Raw genomic sequence first — 26,505 nt, forward strand, 5'->3', positions numbered from 1 at the left:
TTATTTTTTTCACATCAGTGATTTTTCACTCAACCATTTTGGCTTACGGACACATATAGATTGGTTCAGTAAGGCATCAGTGAACAATCGAAAACCATGCTTTTCAGTGGGCTTTATCTCACTTTTTTTCAGTGGTCACTATTTATGTCACTGACAAAATTGGATCAGTGAAAAAAAAAAAAATCTTAAGTATGTAAAGGCTCATTGAAAAGAATGTTTCAGTAAGGCATCTGTGAAAAATCAATGAAGCTAGGAAGGGAAAACCAACCTGTACGTGTCCATAAGCCAAAATCACGGATGTGAAAAACAAAAATCCGATGAGAAACAACCCTTGTTGAGCAGGATGAGAGGAGAAGATTCATAAAGCTGTGTGTGAAAAGAAGCTATATAACTAGTCACGGATTAAATCAAACTCCTTATTGGTGCATTCACACAATGCATTGCGTCACTTTTTTTATATATACGTTTTTGACACATTCCAAACGCTTCAGCCTTCAACACATCAATTTTATCAAATGCAATGGAAACACAATGTTACTTCAGCATGTGATCCAGGCTGAAGCCTTTGGAATGTGTCAAAAACGCATCCAAAAAACGTGATGCAGAGCATCTTGTGAAACCGCCCTATGGAGATTTTACCTTTTCAGGCCACCTTTGCAGGTGACACAATGTGAAAACAGTGTGCAGCCTTTCCTCTACAGATTTTTCATTCGCAGCAAATAAATGACATTTCACTTACGGTCGCTAATCGCTGTGCGTTCTCAGTTTACTGTCAGCTATTGTATAAAAAGGAAGGTAATGTCATGAGAAAGATCAGACAGATGCACAAACCTGTTAAAAGGCACATATTTGATAACTGTAGTTATCAACAAAATGTTTATCAGGAAGTATATTGAAAAGATAAACAATGACTTCCTAGCATAAACCTTAAAAGGAACCGGCCATTCAAATTAACCCACCCAAAATAAATACTTTGAAAAAAAGAAACCCACTATGATTAAAAGGCAGTCCCATTATCCCTAAATGGTTCCTTTCCATGGCTGCTATGTTAAAAAAAATAAAAATAATCAGTTTGTAAACTTACATGTAACTCACCTGAGGAGAGTCCAACAATAATAATGGAGTCCTGCATATGCAGGGTTACCTGTCCTGCCCAGTCTCCCTAGCCCCAATTCACAGGTCTCACTGCTACCAGAACTTGGGGACCGTCTCCCAATATTCAACTACAGACATAAACAGCTTTGTAGGAAATACAGTGTCAAATGTTTTACACAGTGGCTTGCTGGAACGTTGAGAGAGGACTCTATTGCATCATTCAGCACTACATGTCATGTAGACCAGGGTGATTTCATCCCAGGTCCTTTACTCTTCTTACATTTGCAAAATCTACCCCATGTATGTATCTGAGCTAATGAAATCATAGAATGCCTGCGATTTGATGTATTCAGATACATACATGGGGTAGAATTTGCAAATATTAGAGGGTAAAGGACCTTAGATGACATCACTCTGGTCACGTGACATGTAGTGCTGAATGTGAGAAGAGACATGGGACACAGCGAGGAGCCGCTGGACATGGTTGAGGAGGCCATGCCCCCTCTGACTTGCAGCTGTATGCCAGGTAAGAGAACAAAGTTAATTTTATGACGATGTGAGGGAAACAATGTTTAACAAATTGCCACTCGACTTTTAGCTAATGGGGCTCCATTGGAAGCTAGAACATCATTAGCTGTATTTGTGAAAAAGCAGCTACACAGCCGCTATACCTCTGCTTTATGCATCTGTCACCTGCAAAGCTACTTTTGGCCATATGAATTTAGAATTGTGGTAGTTGATAATATGGGCATACTATGTATAGCTCCACATTGAAAAGGTGTTCTGCTATGGTGTTGAAACTTGGTATTCACCATTCACATATTATTTGTATCATGCGGGATGTCGTTTCCATAGGTTATGCCTGAATGAGACTCATGTTAATGACTTATTTAACATACAGGTCCTTAATTGCATATTAACAGCATCAACAGAAAGGGACAAAGACACATAGTGGCAGTCAACATGATTTTATTGACAGCTTCACATCTGCAAAGAATCCGATGATGTGCAGAGTATCTGTACAAACACTTACAGACATCTAAAAGTTAAGGCACACACATTTCATAGAACATTCTTCAGTCGGAAAAAAGTGACGGATACAATTTCATTTCTTTTTTAGCAGCTGTTCTGAACAGATTTCACATGTAGTTCTAAAAATGAATCATCTAAATCTGGGCACAGTGTAGCTGCACACAGGCATCAGGCATGTTGTGAGCAAACTTATTTTAAAGGAAATCTAGCATCAGAATCAAGCATTGTATACCAGGGACACTTACTCATAGATCCAGGCACGGTGACTGTGGTAATTTCTTAGATTTGTTATCGATGGCCTGCTTACTTCTGAAAATCAATATTTCACAATTCTGCTAATACGCATGAAGGGCTCTTGGGGGGGGGGGGGGGCTACTAGAGCAACTCCGTGCTGCAGCTTCCAAGGCTGTTACCCTGTGCAGGAGCAAGTCTCCCTCCAATACTCCCTAAGCACTTCCACCCTCACATTGTGGGAGGGGTAAGTAGTGATGAGCAGTATGGCTCTTCTTAGCGAGTTCGAGCATTAGACTCACTAAAAAGAGCCGGCCCTTCCAGCTCCCTATTAAATATATTATTAAAAGTCTTCGTTCAGTGGCAGATTCAGAGCCATCAACGTACAGCAAAAGAAATTACCCTTCAGTACGCTGCAATTGTAATTGAAATTAGAGAGACGATCAGGCGAGGAGAGAGGCCCAAAGTATGTCCTGCTTGGTCTGCCCTTCTCTGTAATCTGATGCACCTTCTGGTTTTAATGCAAAACTATGCCAGGTCGGCACCGTTGTGTGATAAATCGCCTGTGTCTCCAGTTCTCACTGAAACAAAACAGCTGTCAACGGTGAGCAGAGTATAGTATGTGATCATGCTCAGTCCAAACGCTTTAATGGCTCAGAAATAGGGTGGGAGCTGTCTCACATCGTTTACTGAAAAGAGCCAGTTCTTTGTGCCAAGCCCGGTCGGTAACGACCCATCACTAAGGGAAAGTGCTCATGCACAGTATAACAACCGGTGAAGTTGCAGCACAGAGGGGCTCTGGTAATGGCCCGTGAGCCCTTCAGGTTCATTAGCATAATTTTAAAAGTTGATTTTAGAAGGAAGGAGGCCATGGTCTAAAAAATACAGCCAAAATCCAGGAACAGCTCCTACGCCTAGCAGAAAGGAGAGGCTGTGGAGAAGCAGAAAGCTCATCAGAGATGAATAATTCCTGCTAAAAACAGACACAAAGTAATGGTTAGACAGATATCCAGGTCAGCTACCTGCCACATCTTTGTATGGTCAAAACAGGCATTAGTTTTCCCTTAAATTAACTATTGCGGTTCCTCTGCGGTTTACAGAAAAAGGCAGTATTATAGCAGGCACAAAATACACAAAGTCATACCCCAGGAGAGAGAAAATCACATTATAACTTTCCCACATCCCCATGTGACATTTGACTGGGAAAGGCAAGAAAAAACTTCTGCCTGATTAGGAACGCCAGGTTGGAGCGCATCAGAGGTTTAAAAAAAAAAAAAAAAAATTGCTGTTTTTTTTTCCAAAAACCATTTCACAGACTATTATGGTATTTCTGTATAGAAATGAATGGAGCGAATTCACAATACTACACATGAATCAGGGTAAGATGTGGAGTAGCCATCTCCTTTAACTGCCATTTACTCTACTTTTAAAACACACAGATTATAAGGCTCTTCTACAATAAGCAATAAGTTGCGGTCCCCAATGCATAACTATAAAGAATATCCATCAAAGGTATGTCCTTGAAATTGTAACATGACCAAATATAATATACAACACCAATGTTAAAAAGAGTAGGTACATATAGTACAAGACTCTACTGTACTATCACAATACTGTGACAACCTTTCAGAGCAATAAAATTATAAGACAATGTATAAAAGATGAAAACAACTAGAGCAAATGAGGTAGTTGGCATATGAAGTTGTCTATGGGCTGGTGTGTTCATGAGGTAATGGCACGGCGCACCGACTATTTTGTTTTTATTGTGAAATAAACAGTAGTTTATTTTCCTTTCAATTGGTGTCATACGAAGTGAGAATCTATCTTATGACACAGAGGAATTTACCAAATCTTTAAAGAGGACCTCTGCCAACTCGTTGCATTGTTTTCTTTAACAAATGATGTTGGAGGTTACTATTAATATATATTAAAATAAAGCAAAAACAGTTTCAGTAATCAGTACCTCTAATCAAAGTGTCCATATTATTTTAGAACCTTTTGAAAGCGGAAAATAAATTCTAGAATCAAGAACTGAAATGATTGTAATGAACAAATTGTTAAAAAAGGTTATTATAACCTTTCTTTGAAATTTTTGAACACTGCCATTTTTTAAGTTTACTATGTGATGGACATGGTCCTAGGATGTGCACTCTTAACTTTTCAATATTGCGTTGCTTTCTTTTTAATACTTAAAAAATTATACATAGGGCTATATTATATATCCTAGGTATATGTTAGCTTGTATGTAGTTGGGATTTACTCTGCTCTAGGTATCAGCACAGTGGTAGTTAGTATACACCATGACCTGTTCATTCTGTAAGTTTCTCATTTTAGTCTACATTTTTAATACTTTTTTTTTATTATTGATTTGTGGGTTTCCCTTATTTTTAGGTTTATTGTTGGAACCTGATTTATTTCAGATGGGGTATGGTTTCTCCGTTTTGAAGCATTTATACAGGTGTTTTTATATATTGGGGAAATTGATGGAACTAAAAGATCACATCTACCATTGAACACAATTCTGTTATATTTTTGTCTAAACTGGTTAAAATATTTGATTTAGGGGAAGCCCATGAAGTTAACCGCACTCTTAAATAATAAAACTGCATGATGTAAGCTCCTATTCTCTGAAGGTGGGGATGACAAGCTGCCAGGATAATAGAACTCTAATGCTGTAAGTATGTAATGGTGGCCAGTCTGTGAAAAACAGGCAACAGAGCCAAGGACGGTACTCCGTACATCAGTGATATATTGTGAAAGGGACTGACTAGTGTTATGTGCTTCTAGCCTTAATTTTCTGTCACAATATTTAATATCCTTTTTCTGATAATTAAATCAAGTCTTTAAAAATGAATTACATTACTATAAAAGGTTAAAACACAACCCCACAGGCTAGAAAAAGATTTTAAAAGGCAGTAAAATAGCAGGCACATAAAGTGAGTTGCGTGACGCTAAAAATTAAAAGCACTAGATGGAAATGAATAAAAATATTTCGTATTCAGCCGCTGTCCAATAACAGGTCTTCATTTACTCTTGACTCACGCCAGGAAGCTTTGTTTGCAAGAATGAATAAACATGGGGCCAGATCTTGTTTGTCTCGGTTCCAGAAAAGGTTTCTAAGACACCCTTGTTTCTTAAAAAAAAAAATATATATATATATATATATATATATATATAATTGAAGGATTAGTCATGCACATTGTAAAACATTGTATTGGAGGACTAGAGAAATAGCGGTTGTCTAGCAAAACAAGCTCTCATATTGCGTCATGGTAAGAAAAGCAGCTATTTCTAAATATAGAAAAAACAAGTAGTTCAATGAATCTTAAGCTCCATCAAAAATAAAATCTGCAGAATATTCGGTCCACTATAAAATTACTCAAAATGAGTATTAAATATGCTGCCAAAAATTGACATGGTATGGTTAAACAAACAAAATGTGCAGCAAATAAATATTAGGTAAAAGAAACAAGCGTACACTCTGACAACCATGCTTATATATAGTACTTAAAACTGCATGGCTTTTTTTTTTTTTTTTTTTTTTTTTTTTTTTTTTAGAGGGGGGGGGGGGGGGGTGAGAATTCCGAGATTTGTATAAAACTCAAATAAATTAGGTCCAAACCTGAAAATTTATATTGAGGTGGCAAGTAGTCAGTTAAAAGGCAGCAGAACATCCTGTGATGTTGCTGGCTTCCCTTATCAGTTGGTAATCAAAAAAGAGGAACAGCCCCTTTCATCCACTTAGTTTCATAGCTCCCCACACCTGCACAGTCACACAAAGTCAAGAGACCCACAGGCAGCAGGACCTGGGACATCACAGGAAGTCCTGCTGCTGGAGGGTCACTTGACCCACAGCTAGCAGGAATTATTATCAGGGTAAGTATAATATTGGTGACCCTATTTGGATCTTAACCCTGAGGTAGAGTTTCCTATAAGTGGCCAACCCCTTTAAAGTGTGGTGCATTATGACATTAAGGGTCCAATAAAGTAAAACCATTTTATAGAATAATAGATTAAACTAATACACTAAGATTAAAATAATAGAAAACACTTTTCCTAGCGAAGAAACTCTCCATTTTCAGCAGTACACATTTAGTATTCTCACCACAGACCTCCTATGTACATGGATTAAGTTTTACTCAACATATGATAATATGAACAATGATCATGCAAGTGGCCATTTAATCTGTACAACTTGTACCGGGTGATCATGAATCTGTATACCAAGTTTTTTGTGGTAGAGAAGATAAAGAACCTGCACTGCATTTATGGCAATACTTACTTGTAATATTCCAATACAGGTTTTGTAAGAGACTCATAAGCCTTTAGTCTCTTGGTAACAGTTTCAGGCTTGTCATCTTCACGTTGAATTAGAGGTTCTCCAGTAACATCATCGATTCCCTAATGACAAAAATGATACGTAGAAAAGAAGGCATCCAAGTGCACCATATAGTTGCCTCTTGACAATATATACCACACAAAAACATCAGTAACAGGGGGGGGGGGGAAGAATTGAAAACAAGATATATGAAAATTATTACAATAACTAAATAAACATGTTATTGATTAAAAAAAACATGTGCAGACAAGAAAAAAAAAATTCAAAGTATCTGGTGGTGAACAAGGGGGAAAAGGCGCAGTGTTGAACAAGTTGAAGTGGGTATACATGTATACAGATGCTGGTCTAAAATAAAATTCTCACTTGTCAACTGGATAGGTAATAGTTAGATTAGACCTATGGGGGCTCAACCCCTTGCTAGACTGTTTCATTTCCCCCTCACCCTCAGCAACTTGGAAGTGTCAAAGAAGAGACTGAAAAGAACTGTATGCTAGCCGTGCAGCACCATATTCACACGGCCCCATTCGTTGCAATGGGCTATATGGCCATCCATTTACATGGCCCTATTGTCCAGCATACAGTACCTCAACATAAGCGAGACATAAAAAAATTAAATATAGAGCATGTCCTTTTTTCTCTCTCCAGTATTTCCATACCATATGCCCCATAGACGTCTATGGGAATGTTAAAAATATGTGTTGCATATGGTTGTGCACCATATACTGCTGTATATAAAAGTGCAGCATCCAGTGAAACCACAACCGGTGGGAGCTGCATTCTCTCAGCCATCCATCATTTGCCAGCCCACTGTAGTTAATATGGATATGGTATGGATACAATTAACTATGTGCACATACGAATGAAAAACGTCAGGCATATACAGATTCATAGAGCACAGAAATACAGGACTGGAGAAAGCATACGTTCATGTGCATGAGGCCTCAGTCTGAGCAAGCCGCTTGTAAGGACAGAATAGTAATAGAATCATTCAAATGCTACTAGGATGCATAAAAATTCTCCACTGTACGGCAGCTATACATGGTCCTGTCATCACATCTATCGGCATCAAAGCTGGTGCCTAAGGCCACCACATAGTGCAGGATCAGAAACTGCTACTGCTTCAGGGGAAAGAGGAATAAAGGTTTCTTTTTAGTCCAAATTGGATCATTGGATCATGCATGGGGGAAGACTATGCACATACTTGCCATGCCGGGGTCTCTGGTTATTTAACAATATGTACAGCTTTGTGGTTGACCAACAATGACCTCTCTAATTGTAATACTAAGGTTACATGTACGCAACCATATTTTCTGACCGCATGCTAGCTGTAAAGCAAAGGTTTTTTTGGGTTTTTTTTTTTTTTTTACGGTAAGCACACAGCTATTTTTTTATTGAAGGGAAGACAGACATCCAATTGATTGACCGTATTTCCAACTGAACGGTAATTGAACTGCACGACTACGCCACAAAATATAGGAGATGTCCTATATGCGGGCAGATATGCGGAACAGCCCCTCATCTTTCAATGGAGAGGCGAGGGGTGAAGAGCAATCTTCTCTGCCGCGTGCTACGCCTGTGTTCCGACCCTGGTGTGCAACTTGCCTAATGCTGTTTAAATGTAACTACTTAACAGCTCAAGTAGATACATTTATACAGTAATAAAATGACACTCAGCCCATTTAGAGCACCATGAGGCTGATGTGGCCCCCCCGGTGAAAAGGAGTCTGACAACCCTGGAATAGATACACTTTACCGTAGGACTACAGTCAAATGAAAAAAAGGAAGATCCTTACTGAAACTTTTGGTGGATTAAATTCTGTATTATAAACTCTCCCACTACCAGGGTGGATCCATCGTGCAGTAAGACGATCCTTGATGGTCTGAAATGGAACATTCAAGTCAATGACAGTGTTTATTTGATGGGCCTTATCAAGCGCTTGTGCTTGAGGAACAGTTCTTGGGAAACCTAGACGAAATAAAAATACCTAAAATTATTTCCACAGATAAAATAACAATCTGCCTGAAGACTTTGAAGGGATTGGGGAGGGTTAGAACACAGAACAGAGTAAGAGCTTTCTTAAAAAGACAGAAATACAACCATCAATGGGTTTTGTTTGATGATGTGGCTTAGTACCACTAGTGGACAATAGTGTTGTGCTGTTTTAGATCAAAAACAACAGAATTTTCTCAAACCATTTAGCTTACTGTCACATTTGTATACATCCTACTGTACCCAGGTTTTTTGCACACCTGCCAATATCCCTTAATTTGTTGATGATGCCCCACTAGATACAATATTATTTAGTTAACTGTGTTTCCCTTCTCAGACATATTTCAGGAGCTCAATTAAAGTTCATTTGTGTCAAGCACAAGACTGTGAGCAACGAAAACACTAGTGTGCATTTCTCCTTTCTTATCAAGGTCTCCCTCTTTCTTCTAAAACGCTCCAAGCCCATGAACACATGTGGTGGGTGCATAGCAGAGTTTCCATTGGGTAATCCACAGAAGACCCAGCCATTGCAAGAAGCTTCTGGTTTCCACCATAGCTTTCAGATCTATAACAGAATATGCAGAAGTCAATGACAAGCTGCACATTAAAAATTTGTGAAAATCTGATCCATTATATTGCTAAAAAAAATAAATAAATAAAATTCTAGTGTGATGGCCTTTAAGGATTCAGTGTAGCTACCCGCCAGCAATTCCAACCTGTGTGTCCCCAGCCTAAAAGGGCATCGGAGCAGACAAACATATACAGAACTGTACTTACCATCTAGCAGCCAGTTGTGTTCGCCAAAGTTATTTAACTCTTGCACAATTAGTCGGGTAATCACATCATCGGGAACCAACTGGCCTTGTTCTATGTAAGATTTGGCCAGTATACCAATTTCTGTAGACAAAACACAGAATATGTTTTCATTGTTTTTATAACAAAATATTTACAAGATTTTAACAGTCACTCGGTGAAATACACTGGAAATGCCAAAAACAAAGAAATCCACTGTAGTTGCCAGTTTGTTGGCTTCATTTACATCAAGAAATAATCTCTGTATATGATCAATGCAGGCCATAACAGCCTATGGGAGATGGATGCAACTGCATTGCATCCATCCCAGGCCTCTGAGCATAAGCTTATATATAGAAAGTAACATCCCTGGGGGGTGGAGAGGCACCCTGAACAGCAGAAGCAGGCAGATGTTCACTCCTCCTCCCACATTGACAGGGAGGGATGGAACAAGAATCTTGGACCTATCCCACAGTATAAGCATACATTAGGATATGTTAGGATACGTAGGGCATCCTCCATACAAAGGAGGTGAAAAAAAAAATTAGTTTAATCTGTCTTTTTTCCGTTTTTTTTTTTTATTGAATATTTCTCTACTATTTTAATATCTTTACACAACAATACAAAACAACTCCAACCCCCACCCTGGGTAGTACAATCATTTTTAACCCCTTAACGCTCTGCGCCGTAGCTCTACGGCGCAGAGGTATAAGGGATGTATGAAGAGGGCTCACGGGCTGAGTCCTCTTCATACAAAGGTGGGGGTTTTTGCATTTTGCACAAAACCCCCACCGCTAATAACCGCGGTCGGTGCTTGCACCGATCGCGGCTATTAACCCCCTAAACGCCGCCGGCAAAGTCGCCGGCGGCGTTTAAAAGACGGCGGCGCGTGGGCGCCGCCATCTTTTTTTCGATCGCCACGCCCCCGAACGTCATCGGGGGGCGGCGATCAGTTGCCATGGTAGCCTCGTGTCTTCTTTTGACACGAGGCTATCTGGCAGCTGCATATTCGTTACAATGAGCCAGTGGCTCATTGTAATGAATGTGCTGCAAAAATGCCATACATTGCAATACAGAAGTATTGCAGTATATGGTAGCAGCGATCTGACTATCTAGGGTTAATGTACCCTAGATGGTCTAAAAGATAGTGAAAAAAAAAAGAAAAAAAAAAAGTTTAAAAAATAAAAAAAATTAATAAAATATTAAAAGTTCAAATCACCCCCCTTTCCCTAGAACGGATATAAAACATAACAAACAGTAAAAATCACAGACATATTAGGTATCGCCGCGTCCCAAAATGCCCGATCTATCAAAATATAAAAACGGTTACGGCCGGCGGTGACCTCCGAGGCGGGAAATGGCGCCCAAATGTCCGAAATGCGACTTTTACACCTTTTTACATAACATAAAAAATGAAATAAAAAATGATCAAAATGTCGCACAGACCTCAAAATGGTAGCAATGAAAACGTCGCCTCATTTCGCAAAAAATGACCCCTCACACATCTCCGTGCGCCAAAGTATGAAAAAGTTATTAGCGTCAGAAGATGGCAAAAAAAATTTTTTCTTTTTTGTACACATTCGTTTAATTTTTGAAAATGTATTAAAACACAATAAAACCTATATAAATTTGGTATCACCGCGATCGCACCGAACCAAAGAATAAAGTAGGCGTGTTATTTGGAGCGAAGAGTGAAAGTCGTAAAAACTGAGCCCACAAGAACGTGACGCACGTGCGGTTTTTTTTCAATTTTTCCACATTTGGAATTTTTTTTCAGCTTTGCAGTACATGGCATGTTAAAATAAATAACATTACGGGAAAGTAAAATTTGTTACGCACAAAATAAGCCCTCACACAGGTCTGTACACGGAAAAATGAAAAAGTTATGGATTTTTGAAGTTGGAGAGCGAGAAATGAGGCGAAAAACCCTCCGTCCTTAAGGGGTTAATGAACTAATGACCACAATGTAACAGTCACCAAAAAAATCTACCGTTTTGGTTACAGAATGCGAGTCGCACACAATTTTTTAACTATATCTATGCAGCCTCATCAGCAGGCAAAAACACAAAAGAACTGCTGCAAAATGTGGACTGTACAAAAATACTGGTTGTATGTTGAGATCAGTGAAGAACATAACATATAGTTATCCACATAGATCACAACTGTAACATATTTCATCCAACCACTTTATGCACGTGGCTTGGCAGGTCCTTGGTCGCCCGGTTTTCTTATACACAGGCAGCATGTGACTTCCCAGTCACACACTGAAGTTAATGATCAATCAAAGAAGAAAGTAGTCTAGAGGTCGCTGGCAAGGCTTTATCTAATGGAGAGGTGAGAGAATAACAAATTCTCTCCTGTCACACCCATTTCATTATTTCGGAGACGTTAAAAGGAGACAACTGAATATCATGTCATTTTACACAGTGATTTTCAACCTTTTTTGAGCCGCGGCACACTTTTTATACTTAGAAAATCCTGGGGCACACCACCAACCAAAATAGCACAAAATGACACTAAAACAGTCATATTATACATATAGTTAATAATATAGATTCTAAATTTAATTTAACTAACTCATTGTGAAACCTGGGCCTGTTTCGATAAACACAAAAGGGATATCCCGGCAGGAATGGTGGAAAGACACACACAAAGCTCTTCCTCAACAGTTCTCAGCTTCTCCCTGTTTTTACTATATGGTGCTGATTATTATGTGGCTCATATACTGCAAAATAAAGGGATACAATGAGAAGTACTAAGGCCATGAGGCCAGAGTACAAGTGCCAGCTCATATACTCAGCATATGAGCTAGTACTTGTAGTACTCCAGCCTCATGACTATAGTATTTCTCATTGTTATATGCAGTATACTGCTGGAGTACTAGAAGTACCAGCTCATATGCTGAGTATTTTGCCAACCGTTCATATACTCAGGCAAAAGCTCATTTAGTCAGCATTATTGGTGGGCATTACCTTGGCAGTGGGCAAATGCGGGAGTCTCTCCACTCTAAGGATGATGCGCCGGCCTCAGTGACGTCATTTTGTTGCACAAGGTTCAAAGCTTGCACATGTGTTATTGTACACGTCTCCTACATTGTAAGAAGCCGTGACTGCGCATCGCTGCGCATTGCTGGGAAACAAAACACAGGGGGCACCATAGTTTGGGGAACTTTCCCCGCAGCACACCCGACCATGTGTCGCATCACACTAGTGTGCCACGGCACACTGGTTGAAAATCACTGATTTTACATCATGGATATCGAATTGACATTGTGCTATTTATGTTTTATAGTCTATAAAATAGTGCAGAGCTTAGTAGTGTCCCCTTAGTACTATTGATAAATGCATGTGTAGGCCCTGTTCAGACACACCAGAGGTTTTTTTCATTTTGTTAAAATAGAGCATTTGTCCAGTAATGTCATTTTCTTTTAATAAACCACTTAAATTGTTACACAATAACTTTAAAAAGTAATCTAGACCTTAGCAGTCCACCAAACACTCCTATTTAAACCAGTACCCAAATTAATTGTGGAGCTTGTTATGCAGCAATCATTGGCCATAATGGCGACAGTCTGTAGCAGTAGCATGTCCACAATAGGAAGTTAAGTTAAAGGCGTTGTCCACTAATACAAAAGTTTACTAGCTGACAGTAGCACTTGGGACTTCCTGTGATGCTCCAGGACCCGCTGGCTTCTGCCGGATCAAAGGAGCCACCCAATCATTGCTGTAAGTGTACTGTCACAGGAAGTCTGGAGTCCTGCTGCTGACCCAAAGTTTCAGCAGACTACAGAGAAAGTTTACCAAGGTATGTACAAATTGGGTGACCTTATTGGACTCGTGTACTTATCCTGGTAAACATTTGTATTAGTGGCCATATTCGAACAACGATGGATGGTGTGGATGCCAGGACAAGACAGAACAGGTGCGACTGAGGGGAACAATTGGGTAGAGTATTTTCCTGGGGCATAAGGTCACAGACCATGCCTACCCTGAGAATTTAAGACATGTGTCCTAACAGTCCTTGTAAGCAGGAACTAGTCTGAAAGTCGTAGTGACCGCATCAATTACGGTAATCACAGGGCAGCTTTAATTGTTGTATTGCAACATATCAAAATGAATGCTGCACTGCGATTGGCTGCAAGGGGACAGTGTTCAAATAGTTCAGTGTCAACAAACTGTCAAAGAAATACAGATCTACACCACGTTCCAAATTATTACGCAAATTGAATTTAAATATCAAAGATTAAATCTTAAGTTTTTCAATGAACCGAATTAAAAGGAAACCACTTAAGAAGGAAGTTCCACGTTATTAGGCAGGCCAAAGGGTTCAAGTCACATGGGAAAGAAAAAAGGATCTCTCTCCTGCCAAAAGGTATGAAACCATTAGAAAGCGCAAGAAAAATAAATAAATAAATAAAAAAAAATTAAAAAAAAGGAGAAAAGCGCCTCTGCACCAGTGATTGGTTAAAATATTGTCTTTTATGGACATCAATTTTAAATAAAGTATGTACAGTCATATACCATAAACCAATAGGAGGAAGAAAAAGCCTACGCGTTTCAAGTACATGTGGCACCCTTAGTCATGGCTAAAAACATTTCATATTTCAGGAAAACTTAAGTGTGATCATCATACTGCAAAGAGATTTGTGGCCAATTCAGAGCACAGACGGGTTGGGCAGATAAGGGAAGAATGAAGAAGGTTTCTGCCAGGCGAGTTCATCGGATTAAGAGAGCAGCTGCTAAAATGCCATTACAAAGTCTCCCAAACCACAAGGTGTAGGATCCTTCGAAGACTTGAATAAACCAACTATTCGGCCACCCCTAACCAGTGCTCACAAGCATAAATGATTGCAGTTGGCCCAGACATACATGATGCAAACATACAGACATACATTGTGCAAACCTGGATAGTCCGGATGAATGGAGTCCCGACAAGGCTGCAATGTCAGCAAGGAGGTGACAGAGTCATGTTTTGGGCCGGAATCAAAGGGAGAGAGTTGGTAGGCCCCATCTTCCCCTGACCTCACCCTATAGAGAACCTTTGGAGTATCATCAAGCAAAAGATCTATGAGGGTGGGGGGCAGTTCACATCAATACAGCAGCTCTGGGAGGCTATTCTAACATCATGTAAAGAAATTCACAGAAACACTCCAAAAAGTTCAATGACGACTGCCATGTGCATAGACTATTTAGAGATAAAAATCAGCTCTCAATGTGACATTGAACAAGCATTGATAACATAATAAAGGTTCATGTAATGGTCCATGTCTACATTGAAAGTTTCTGTTTCTATTTGGTAACATTTCTAAAAATAAAAAAAGAGCAGCTACAGAGATTTTTAAGCGGGGTTAGGGCTCTTGCACACGAACAACCCATGTCAACATGCTGTATGGTGGTACAATCCCATGGGCTGCACACAGTCCAGTGGACGGGAGTCCCTGCATTATATAGAAATATAATGCACAAACTTTTCCTCTACCGGACAAACAGACGCGTGGAGACTCCCATCCACTGCTCTGTGTGCAGGTCAAAATGGTAGTGTAAAGAGAGATCTTTTTTTTCCATTTATTGGGAAATATTAATGTTTATTTCTAAATATTTATTCATATTTAGTGTGTGTTTTTTTTTACTTTATATGTCCCCAATGAGGTCATAAGAGGACTCAAAGGGACATTTTCACAGGTTTTTTTTAATTTAATTTTTTTTTCTTTCAAGGTATTACCTGTAACTGGGCCATCTATAAGAGCCCCAGTTACAAGGGGAAACGACCCATTGTGCGGGTTGATCCGGCAGAGCTGTACCCAGCAGCTATGAATAACACCTGCAGACCTGGCAATCATTGGCAGTGCTGACCATGCTATTCACTGCATAACGCTACTTAAAGTGAACCTGTCATCAGCAATTGGCCAAATAAACCACTACCAGTAAATTGTCAAACAGTGTAAAACCTTCCAGTATTTGTTTCTTTCATGGTCCAGTGTGGTAGCCTCATTCAGAAAATCAAGCTTGAAGTGAGATGTAAATTGGTTGCATAAAGTCAGGGAGGAGGAGAGTTTAACACTAAAGTCAAGGTGGCGAGCTCCTCTTCTGTGATTGACTTAAGGAGATCTGGTTAGCGAGGTCTCTGGATGTAGGACCATCAATTGCAGTGAAGGGGCTTACTGAGGTAGAGGGAGCTGAAGTTGATTTTCTGGATGATGCCACCAAACTGGGTCACTAAAGAAACACAACCTGGAATGTGTTCTGCTTCTTGAAAACATACTGGTACTGGTTTATTAGGTCACTTTCTGCTGACAGGTTCCCTTCAACCCCTTAACGCTCTGCACCGTAGCTCTACGGCGCAGAGGTATAAGGGATGTATGAAGAGGGCTCACGGGCTTAGTCCTCTTCATACAAAGGTGGGGGTTTTTGCATTTTGCAGAAAACCCCCACTGCTAATAACCGCGGTCGGTGCTTTTAAAACAAGCCGGCGGCGTTTAAAAAAATGCGATCGCCACGCCCCCGAACGTTATCGGGTGGAGGCGATCGGTTGCCATGGTAGCCTCGGGTCTTCTTTTGACACGAGGCTACATGGCTTCTGCAGATTCGTTACGATGAGCCAGTGGCTTATTGTAATGAATGTGCTGCAAAAATGCCATATATTGCAATACAGAAGTATTGCAGTATATGGTAGGAGCGATCTGACTATCTAGGGTTAATGTACCCTAGATGGTCTAAAAAAAAAAAAAGTTAAAAAAAAAATAATAATAAAATATTAAAAATTCAAATCACCCACCTTTCCCTAGAACGGATATAAAACATAATAAACAGTACAAATCACAAACATATTAGGTATCTATCAAAATATAAAAACGGTTATGGGCGGCGGTGACCTCCGAGGCGGGAAATTGCGCCCAAATGTCTGAAATGCGACTTTTACACCTTTTTACATAACATAAAAAATGAAATTAAAAAATGATCAAAATGTCGCACAGACCTCAAAATGGTAGCAATAAAAACATCGCCTCATTTCACAAAAAATGACCCCTCACACATCTCTGTGCGCCAAAGTATGAAAAAGTTATTAGCGTCAGAAGATGGCAAAAATTTTTTTTTGCTTTTCTTGTACACATTTGTTTAATTTTTGAAAATGTATTAAAACACAATAAAACCTATATAAATTTGGTATCACCGCAATCGCACCGAACCAAAGAATAAAGTAGGCGTGTTATTTGGAGCGAAGAGTGAAAGTCGTAAAAACTGAGCCCACAAGAACATCAATTTTTTCACATTTGGAATTTTTTTTCAGCTTCGTAGTACACAGCATGTTAAAATAAATAACATTACGGGAAAGTAAAATTTGTTACGCACAAAATAAGCTGTACACGTAAAAATGAAAAAAAAAGTTATGGATTTTTGAAGTTGGAGAGCGAGAAATGAGCCGAAAACCCCTGCGTCCTTAAGGGGTTAAGTAATATGCAGTGAGAAAGAAGAAGGCAGAAGTGTTAACAAATGGTCCTCCCCTTTCCCCTGGGTACTCTGACAGCTAGAGACCCTGTCCTGCATTCCTGATTAGCATCTTTTGTCCGTGGGTGGTCGAGATCGAGTCAATGGAGGCTATAATAATGTATGGGAGGTGGATGCCATTGTATGCCCTTATAACTCTTCTGTTGCAAGTCTGGGTCAGGAATTTTCCCGAAATATGCTTATAAGACGAAAGCAGAAGATGAGAACAGAGCCTTACTGCTAATACATCAAGATGAGCCTCAACAAATAAATAAGTCAAAAACCAACAAACAAAAATAAAGGCCTTTGTTTTTTGGACTGTACATTGGATCTTTTACCATGGATAAACAATAAAGTAAAAGGTGGATTCCCAGAAGGTTACTGAAGAACATCTGCTCACCATTACAATGCTAACTGGTTTTAGCACCTGAATAACTGAATAGCTTTGTCCTCGCAAACTAATGTTATTTGCTATTTGTACAGGTGGTGTAGATGCTTCACTCCAAAAAAAGGTCTATAGACTTTAGTGCCTGCACATCCGTAGATTCATTTTAATGGAAAAAGCCATCAGATGGGATCTATTTACTGCTGCCAAACTGGTCAACACTCCCAAATATGTAGATAGGCTCACTTCATTATAATATAATGATTCTTTATTTATATAGCGCACACAGAGCTTGCCAAATTGGTACCTGTCCCCATGGGGCTCACAATCTAAACAACCTACTAGTATGTTTTGGAGTGTGGGAGGAAACAGGAGTACCCAAAGGAAACCCACGCAAACACGGAGAGAACATACAAACAGAAGCATGAACTTTTGTAAAGGGGCTGTCTTACAAGGTAGTTACGAGAACATTTTCCTTATCCTGTCCTGGAAAACACATTTGCATATTTCCCAGAATCCCTCAATTCTTGTTAGTCTACACACAATTGCAAGGCAAACTTTATTAGCAAAGTCTTTGAAGGAAGAACGTTCACTTACCTAACCAAGAACATGATTTAAGATTCCTTTCGCACCTACCACCCCGATTCTACCTATAAAGGTAGAAGGGGTGGAAGGTGGATGGATGGGATGTGAGGATAGCCTTTTTTGGGCTAATCCTCACGTCCCGGGTGTCTTTTAGAAAACTTTATTGCATGTATATGCTAATTTTTTTATGCGGCTACTGGGGCATGGAGTAGCCGGACATGAGGCTACTAGTTGCGGCTACTCCACGCCCCAGTAGCCACGTTACTCCGCCTACCAGGTAACCTTCGGTGCGCAGCTCCCGGTAGCTGCGCGGCCGCGGCTCCGGGGCCGGAACTACTGCGCATGCGCAGTAGCCGGGGGACTCGGACAAGTAACGTGGCTACTGGGGCGTGGAGTAGCCGCGACTAGTAGCCTCATGTCCGGCTACTCCACGCCCCAGTAGCCGCATAAAAAAAATTAGCATATACATGCAATAAAGTTTTCTAAAAGACACCCGGGACGTGAGGATTAGCCCAAAAAAAGGGCTATCCTCAAGTCCCATGCATCCACCTACCACCCCTTCTACCTTTATAGGTAGAATCGGGGTGGTAGGTTCTCGTTAATAGCAACTCTGCGTGAGCCAATTGAAACAGTAGCTCATAACAGAGACCTGAAATCTATCCATGGCCTCCTTCCATCTAAAAGTCAACTTTTACAATTGTGGTAATAAGCCATAAGGGCTCTGGGGAGCGGTACCAGAAACACTCTGTGCTGTAGAACTCCCCACCCCCCCGACACGTCACCCTTCCATCTGCCTGCTGTAATCTCACACAGTGGGGGGATTAAAGCACAGAGGGGCTCTGGAAAACGCGTCAGTAGCCCTTCCAGCTCAATAGCCATTTTAAAATTTGATTTTATATGAAAGGAGGCCATAGATAGCAAATAGACTCACACTTCGATCGCCACCAGCAATGCTGCCAGCAGCTTCAAAAAGATGACATCACGGGGAGCGGCGATCCGTTGCCATGACAGCTTTGGGTCTCACGAAGGTCCGAAACTGTCTCACTTTAACCCATTGATTACAATGTGCTAATTGCACATTGTAATGAATGAGGAGTAAAATCCCCATATACTGCAGTATGGCAGTATATGATAGGATCGATCAGGCAACCTAGGGTTAAAGTACCCTAGGGAGTCTGAAAAATAGTAAAAGTGAAAATAAATAAAAAATATATAATAAAAATACCTAAAAATTCTAATCACCCCCCTTTCCCTAGAACTGATATAAATAAACAGTAAAAATTAAACACATTGGGGGACATTTACTTAGAGTGTCGGTGTCTGCATTGGCTTTGTTACCGACCTGCTCTCGGAAAGAAGACACACATTTAATATTGTAGAGCTGTGCAGAGACATTTCTGGCGCCGAGACCATTTTCTGTCCCCGAGACCATTTTCTGTCCCTGGGACCAAAATCTGTCCCGAGCACCAGAAATATGTCCAACAGTCCCTGCTAGACCAGTTTTCTTTTGGTCTACTTTCCACCAGTTTACAGCGCCCAAAAATGGCTGTGACACATATTAATTCTGTCTGAGTTTCCACTCCGCCAAAGCCACGCCCCTTTTCAGAGAAGAGTCGGAGCAGACGGAAAAAGTCATTTTTTCTGTCCCCGACAGCTAATAAATAGGTCTGAGAGCAGAACATGTGGTGAGAGCGCCACAAAACTGGCGGAAACACCATAGTAAATGTCCCCCATTAGGTATCGCCGTGGTTGAAAATGCCCGATCTATGAACATATAATAACGTTTCTTCACTGCGTTTAACCCCATAACGGAAAATAGCGCCCAAAGTCAAAAATGGCACTTTTTTGCCATTTTGAAAAAAATATTTACAAATTTTTTTTTTATAAAAAGTGATCAAAAGGCCGTACAGTCCTAAAAATTATAGCAATGAAAACACCATCTAAAAAGTCGCAAAAAATGATACCACTCACAGCTCTGTACACCAAAGTATGAAATAGTTATTAGCGCCAGAAGATCAAAATCCAAAAAAAAAAAAAAAAAAAAAAATTTTGTACAGGAGGTTTAAATTTTTGTAAATGAATGAAAACATAAAACCTACACAAATTTGGGATCCCCATAATCGTACCAACCCAAAGAATATAGTAAACATGTCATTTGTGGCGCACAGTGAAATCCGTAAAATCCAAGCCCACAAGAAAACGTTGCAAATGTGCTTTTTCACCATTTTCACTGCATTGGGAATTTTTTTTTTCCGCTTCCCAGTACACGGCATGGAATATTAAATACCGTCACTATAAAGTGCAATTTGTTACGCAGAAAATAAGCCATCACAGATCTCTATGTGGAAAAATAAAAAAGTTACAGATTTTTGAAGGCGGTGAGTGAAAAATGGAAGTGAAAAAACTAAAAAGGTCCAGGTCGTTAAGGGGTTAAAGAAAAAGAAAATGAGACACAGCCCTCCCCCTTATTTACATTTTCCTAGATGCAAAATATTTCACTAATGTAATGTAATTGAAAATAAACTGAAAAGCTGAAAATGTTTCTCACCAGGACGACATGTGACAGACCACTCTAGTTCCACATAATAAACCCTGTGCTGACACTTTCTCTCCTCCTATACTTAGGTCTATAATATGCATGGAATGGAAAAGCTATTGAAGGACTCTTACTGATACAAGTATGCAGCTCACATAACTGGCCCACAGCTTATTTTCCATTTCATATTATGTTTGTTATTCACAATGAAGAAGGGCATCTGATAAACTGCTGTATGTGCACACGCCAGGGCAATGAAGGGAAGGCACATCATTCAGAGCAGATTATGCATTGTCCCTTTTTAATGGCTATTCAATCTATTTTTTTTTGTCAATTTGAACATACAGGCGGTCCCCTACTTAAGGACACTCGACTTACAGACGACCCCCAGTTACAGACGGACCGCTCTGCCCACTGTGGCCTCTGGTGAAGCTCTCTGGATGCTTTACTATAGTCGCAGACTCCAATGATCAGCTGTAAGGTGTCTGTAATGAAGCTTTATTGATAATCCTTGTTCCCATTACAGCAAAAGCTTTAGAAAATGTCACGTGTGAACTTGGCCCAAGGGGCTCTACAAACACGTCATGGCACCTGAAAACTATTCTGTCCTACTTCAATAGCTCCTTCCCTTCCGCGCCCTGTCATGTGCCCTAACAGTGGGTTACATCCACATATGGGGTGTCCTCTTACTGTGACAAAACTGCCCAATATATTCCTAGCATTTTTACTGCATTTTCTACTTTTATTCAGTTAATGTGGGTAAATTTTGCAGCTAAATGAATGTGTTAATGATAAATATTATTGAATTCCAAATCAAACCTTCATATTGTTGGAATGTCTGTAAAATACATAAAGGGATAACAAGCTTCCTGCTGTTTTGAATAGTTTGATGGGTGAAGTTAATAGAAAGGGGTGATATGTGGTGGCTTTCTATTAACAGAAATTCCAAAACCCCTATAGAAATAATATGGTCCTTAAAATAATTGATTCTAAAATTTCCTTGAAAATGTGAGAGAATGCTGTTCGATTTGTGATCTTTCTTGCGTCGTAATAAAACAAAAGGACACTTATAAAATGAGGCCAACACAAAGCCGAAATGTGGTAAATGTTAGTTAGTAACCAATTAGGGTAGTAAGACTATCAATTTGAAAAACAGAACATTTTGAAGTTTGAAAATAACAAGTCTTTTCAAAATGTTTACCAAATTCACCTTTTCTCATAAATAAAATGTTAAATATATCAACCAAAATTTCCCACTATTTTGAAGTACAAAATGTAACGGAAAAACAAACTCAAAAACACTTGGGTAAGGTAAAGCCTTCTAAAGTTTTAACTGGATAAAGTGACACATGATGGTTTCGAAAAATAGGCCTTGGTCATCAAGGCGCAAATGAGCTGGGTCACTAAGGGGTTAAAGCATTGTGTTTTGTAAACTCAAATGTTAACAGCAATGTAATTAGAGAAATCTCCTCTCCTCAGCTGTTGTATTGCATTTCAAAACATTTCTGAGCGCAGCCAAAGGTTAAATTGACATTGTTTTGTGGGGCACTGTCAGAGTCTGTTGTGCAAGATCCCCCCCTCAACATGCCCATAAACTTTAAAGGTGTGTGCTTTATTATATGTTACCTAGGATATGACAAGATGTAGTGAAATTTGGGTTGTCATGGAAACAATGATTAAAAATAGAGCTCCATTGCATACACCATTGATAACTCTTACAGTAACCTTGTCCAGAAAGCGGCAAGCTGCAATGATTTGTAGGGCCTGGTACCACGGCACAGGGGGGTCTAAATCTGACGTTATGAGTCAGTAATATAATGTAAATTACCGGCATCCACAACGCATAAGAGGTCAGAGGGGGTCCGTCTGTAACTAGGAGGTGTTTGAAGGTCGGAGTTTTTGAGTTGAAGACTGTCTGTATTCACCTGGGTGAAAATGGATCTTGAGGGGATTTGTCCATATGGAGAGAAAAAAAAAAAAAATCAATCCAAAAACCACTGAGGTGAGCTTGGAGCCGTATTCACATGCAGTGTTGGTCAATGCATTGTAAATGCAATTAATATACATTTACAATGTGTTACCAGATTATATACGTTACATTGACATCATGTTTACACAAGGGTACATTAGTGCCAGGCCAGGCCGGAACTGGTCAGGCTACTGCTGTGCGCCATAGAGAACAGCGGCGCACAGTCACACACATGGGGAAAGAGAGCATACTCTATCTTTTCCCAGTGTATGGCACAGAACGTACTGCCTCCGGGCCGCCATTGGGGACGTAAATGTGGCTGCATATACATCCCCTCACTGCGTACCCTTAATGTGACGTAAACACAGTGAGGCCGATGTATTATTGGGGTTTTTTTGTCTATGTTTGGTGCAATTTTGGCATAGCTGTAGTACAAATGCTGTTTTGCGACTTTCCATTGAGCCAAATAAACATAGGACAATGCAAAGTCAATATTTGTACCGAGAGCAGCATTTCTTAATTTGCCTGGGACTGCAGGAAGATTCAGTGTTTGGTGAACTCCGTCCTGAAGTGATGGCCTGAGTGCCCATAGAAAGAGCTCTGAGTACCACCTCTGGCACCCGTGCCATAGGTTCGCCACCACTGGCCTAGGGGCAGGCTCAGCCTTATCACATGTGCGTTTCTATGGAAAAGCATGCAATTGCAATGTTTTGTGCTGCAGCTCGTTCATCTTCTGCAAAAACAATCCGTGTGTCATCCCTATGTTATGTGTTTTTGCAAAATTACAGATGTTACAAGTGTGTCATCAGTATTTTTCACTGCCCCGTAGAGGGCCGAGCCGCAAGTATTGTCAAAAGAAGAACCTGTCCTGAGTTTTTTCACGGGAGTATGAACCTGCAAATATGGGGGCTAGGGGAACAAAAAAAAAAAAAAAAAAAAAGTGAGAGGGGGTTTGGCCAAAATGCATTTCCCAAGAAAAGCGTTTAAACACGCGACAAAAACACAATGTGGGTATCCACTCTCAGAGTACTGTCACACAATGAGGCACATTTACTTACAGGGTCACCGGAGTTCACTAAAAGTGCTATTTTTGTGTATAATGCTGCATGCGGCGAATCACTAATATCGTGCACCAGAAATCATGTCGCTTCCCCGCTCAGGTCCGATAGAGTTCACCATCTTTTTTGTGGTGCCTTTAAAACAAAGGGCTTGCAACATATTATAAAAGTTAAATACGCGCTCGGTCCAAATCAGTTGGACCATCCGATGGCACGCCCCCTAATTTGTGATGGATGGAAGCCAGCGTAGCTGTGCCCCGAAAAAGGCGCACAGTCCGACAAAAGTGTTCAGTGCAACCCTTAGTAATTGAGCCCCAATGCGTTTTAAACCGCATGCGTTTTTGCATGTTTACCATGCGTTTTGATGGTTTGAATCTGTATTAAGCAGCTGTGAAAATATTAATACAGGATTCAAAACAGCCAACAGCATGGTAAACCTACAAAAACGCACAAGTTTTCAGTGCATTTAAAAACGCACCCAGAACGTTCCAAGAACACACCGTGTGAACGTGCCCTCAGGGTTTTAGAGGTGATTCTGCCATTGGGTTATAGATGGGTTACATAGCTTGTTTTGACCCTTTTGTTCACAGCTTCTCAATGAAATTAAATAGGCATATCTAAATAGAAACCACTATGTGAAAAGGTCTATAGTGTCCTCACAAACCGGTTGTAGACGCGCTATGTTTCTACATATGCACTGCCTGTGTAGGGCTACCTTTGTAACACATACCATAGCAGCTGCACGGCCATTTATGTACTGTACTTCTAGAAGGCCTCACAGCGGAGAAGACATATGTATGGCATTTCTCACACCCAAAACATCAGCACAACCCCTGCAGTCAGTCCCTGCATATAATAGGAAACACTCAAAGACATCACTCATCATGGTCATGGTAACAACCAAATGAAATTGATACCCTTCCAAATCTCTCCCAGGAGGCCAGATGTATAAGCACAGTAGTTGCTCATAGTAACTAGTCACATTCCACTAGCCACAGCAGAAATGAGAGATTGGGCGATTGGAAACGCCACCGATGGAGAGAATAGGATTAAAGTCCAGATGTCACTTCTTTGTGCAACTTAGAAATTAGAATAGTACCAAGTAAGAATAAGGAGAGGTGTCACCTAAGGGACAATAGGTAGTGACCTCAGTGACAGGTGAGGAGGTGAAGCACATCTCCCGCCCAGCCCTGTCACACAGCTGTACCTGTCTTCTTCTGGATGTTCAGCCTCAGCAGGTCTCCGCTGGACAAGTGCTTGAGGGCGAAGTGTTTCACAATCCTGTCGGAAATCGTCCCCTTCCCTGATCCAGGGGGTCCCATGATCACAGCCCGGAACAGCATGCGTGCCACCATGGTGCTGGCAATATTCGGGGTGCCGCTCTTAAAAATAAAAAGTATTTACAGTGGCCTGTGCGGTTAGCCTGCGGTTCCTGTGCGATCAGTATTAGAGTGCGTCACTAGTGTGCAATATAAAAGCAGCATATAAAATACTATAAAAACTTATAAAAGAAAGTGCAGCGGTAGCTTCATGTGGCAGCGGTGAGTGCAGGCTGCGATCACTCCCTCCAGCAGGCAGGCGCTCAAATATTCCTCCCCCTGAGCCGGGCCCCGCCTCCTTCCATGTGTCTTCACTGCTACTGGAGGAGGAGGAGGTGTGAACATGGGGAAGCAGGAAGTCATAGCATGCACTGCTCTCTTCCACACACACAGCCACTCACTGATGACAATCGCTGGGAGTCACGTGTGGCATAGGACGTGACTGAAAGATGCTAGTAAATGTACTGACAATGACTAGAAGCCTCTCACTGCTGTGCAACAAGTCCAAAAATTCACAGGGGGGGGGGGGGGTGTTTTTCCCTCTCGTTTATTAACCCTTCACATTGTCAGATAGTTTGGACATTTTGATTTATTGCCATTTTTTACCCCCAACGTCCTCCAAACTTTTCAAATCACCATACCTTCCTTTTATTTCATCAACATATTGGAAACCTGCTTTTTTCATATACTTACTTTATTTTTGCTTGCTATATTAATAATAAATCTTTAATGTTCTCACTGTATTTAATGTGCTGTCTATTTTTTGGTTTTCATCACTGATTACATTTCCACAAATGAAGAAAAACATACACATGGTAATTGTGCATTTCAATGCATCTTTGGAATCTTTTGTTTTTTAACATTCTTTATTGTGGCAAAAGACTTGTTTACAAATGGGGACTTATTTACTAAGGGTCCGCGACGGCACTTTAGTCAGATTTTCAGACATTTTGGGGGATTGCATGGCTGTGACAGGTATTGTTTCGGGGGGGGGGGAGGGGGTTTGTGCTTCCAACTCTTGACGAATGGAAGGAGCGAGGTGGACACATTGTCAAGTAAAATACTATACACCAGTGATGGCAAACCTTTAAGAGACCGAGTGCCCAAGCTACAACTAAAATCCACTTATTTACCGTGAAGTGCCAACATGGAATTTTAAGCAGTAACTCATTGCAGCCTGTTCTTCCACATATTTTAATCAAATCAGCCCGTAAGGCCAACAATACAGTTGAAAGAAAGAGGGAAAATTCAGACTATCATTGTAGCTTCTCTCTAGGGCAGTGATGGCAAACCTTTTAGAGGCCGAGTGCCCAAACTACAACAAAGACCCGCTTATTTATCGCAAAGTGCCAACACAGAAATTTAATTTGTGATTTATACTCTCTTCTCTGTCACACTTTTCATTGATACCAGCCCCTGAGGACACCAATGCAGCAGAAAATAGTCCCAGGTAGAGCTGTCACTTTAAAATAGCTTTGTGCACAGCAAGTCCTGGGCTGTCTGGGACTGCAGGAAGAGACCTGGAGTCATCTCTGGTGATGGCCTGAGTGCCCACATAAAGGGCTCTGAGTGCCACCTCTGGCACCAGTGCCATAGGTTGGCCATCACTGCTCTAGGGGAAGAAGGAAGGGTCCAGCAGGATGACCTCCAAAGATAATGCAGCCCCTTCCATACCTTCTTACTTTTCCCG

The 26,505-nt window shown here is 40.6% G+C and overlaps 1 protein-coding gene across 1 annotated transcript; it reads right to left on the reverse strand.

Moving 5' to 3' along the window:
• Positions 1-2,047: 2,047 nt before the first annotated feature.
• AK3 (adenylate kinase 3) lies at positions 2,048-25,099 on the reverse strand. Its single transcript, XM_072151878.1, has 5 exons — positions 24,704-25,099; positions 9,465-9,584; positions 8,491-8,663; positions 6,641-6,759; positions 2,048-5,491 (listed from the first exon to the last, which is right to left on the reverse strand). The coding sequence occupies exons 1-5, from the start codon at positions 24,849-24,851 to the stop codon at positions 5,386-5,388; spliced, it is 666 nt and encodes a 221-aa protein (XP_072007979.1). The 5' UTR covers positions 24,852-25,099; the 3' UTR covers positions 2,048-5,385.
• Between the last annotated feature and the right edge of the window lie 1,406 nt (positions 25,100-26,505).

The sequence above is a fragment of the Engystomops pustulosus genome, chromosome 1, assembly GCF_040894005.1.
Source record: "Engystomops pustulosus chromosome 1, aEngPut4.maternal, whole genome shotgun sequence".
Classification (NCBI taxonomy): domain Eukaryota; kingdom Metazoa; phylum Chordata; class Amphibia; order Anura; family Leptodactylidae; genus Engystomops; species Engystomops pustulosus.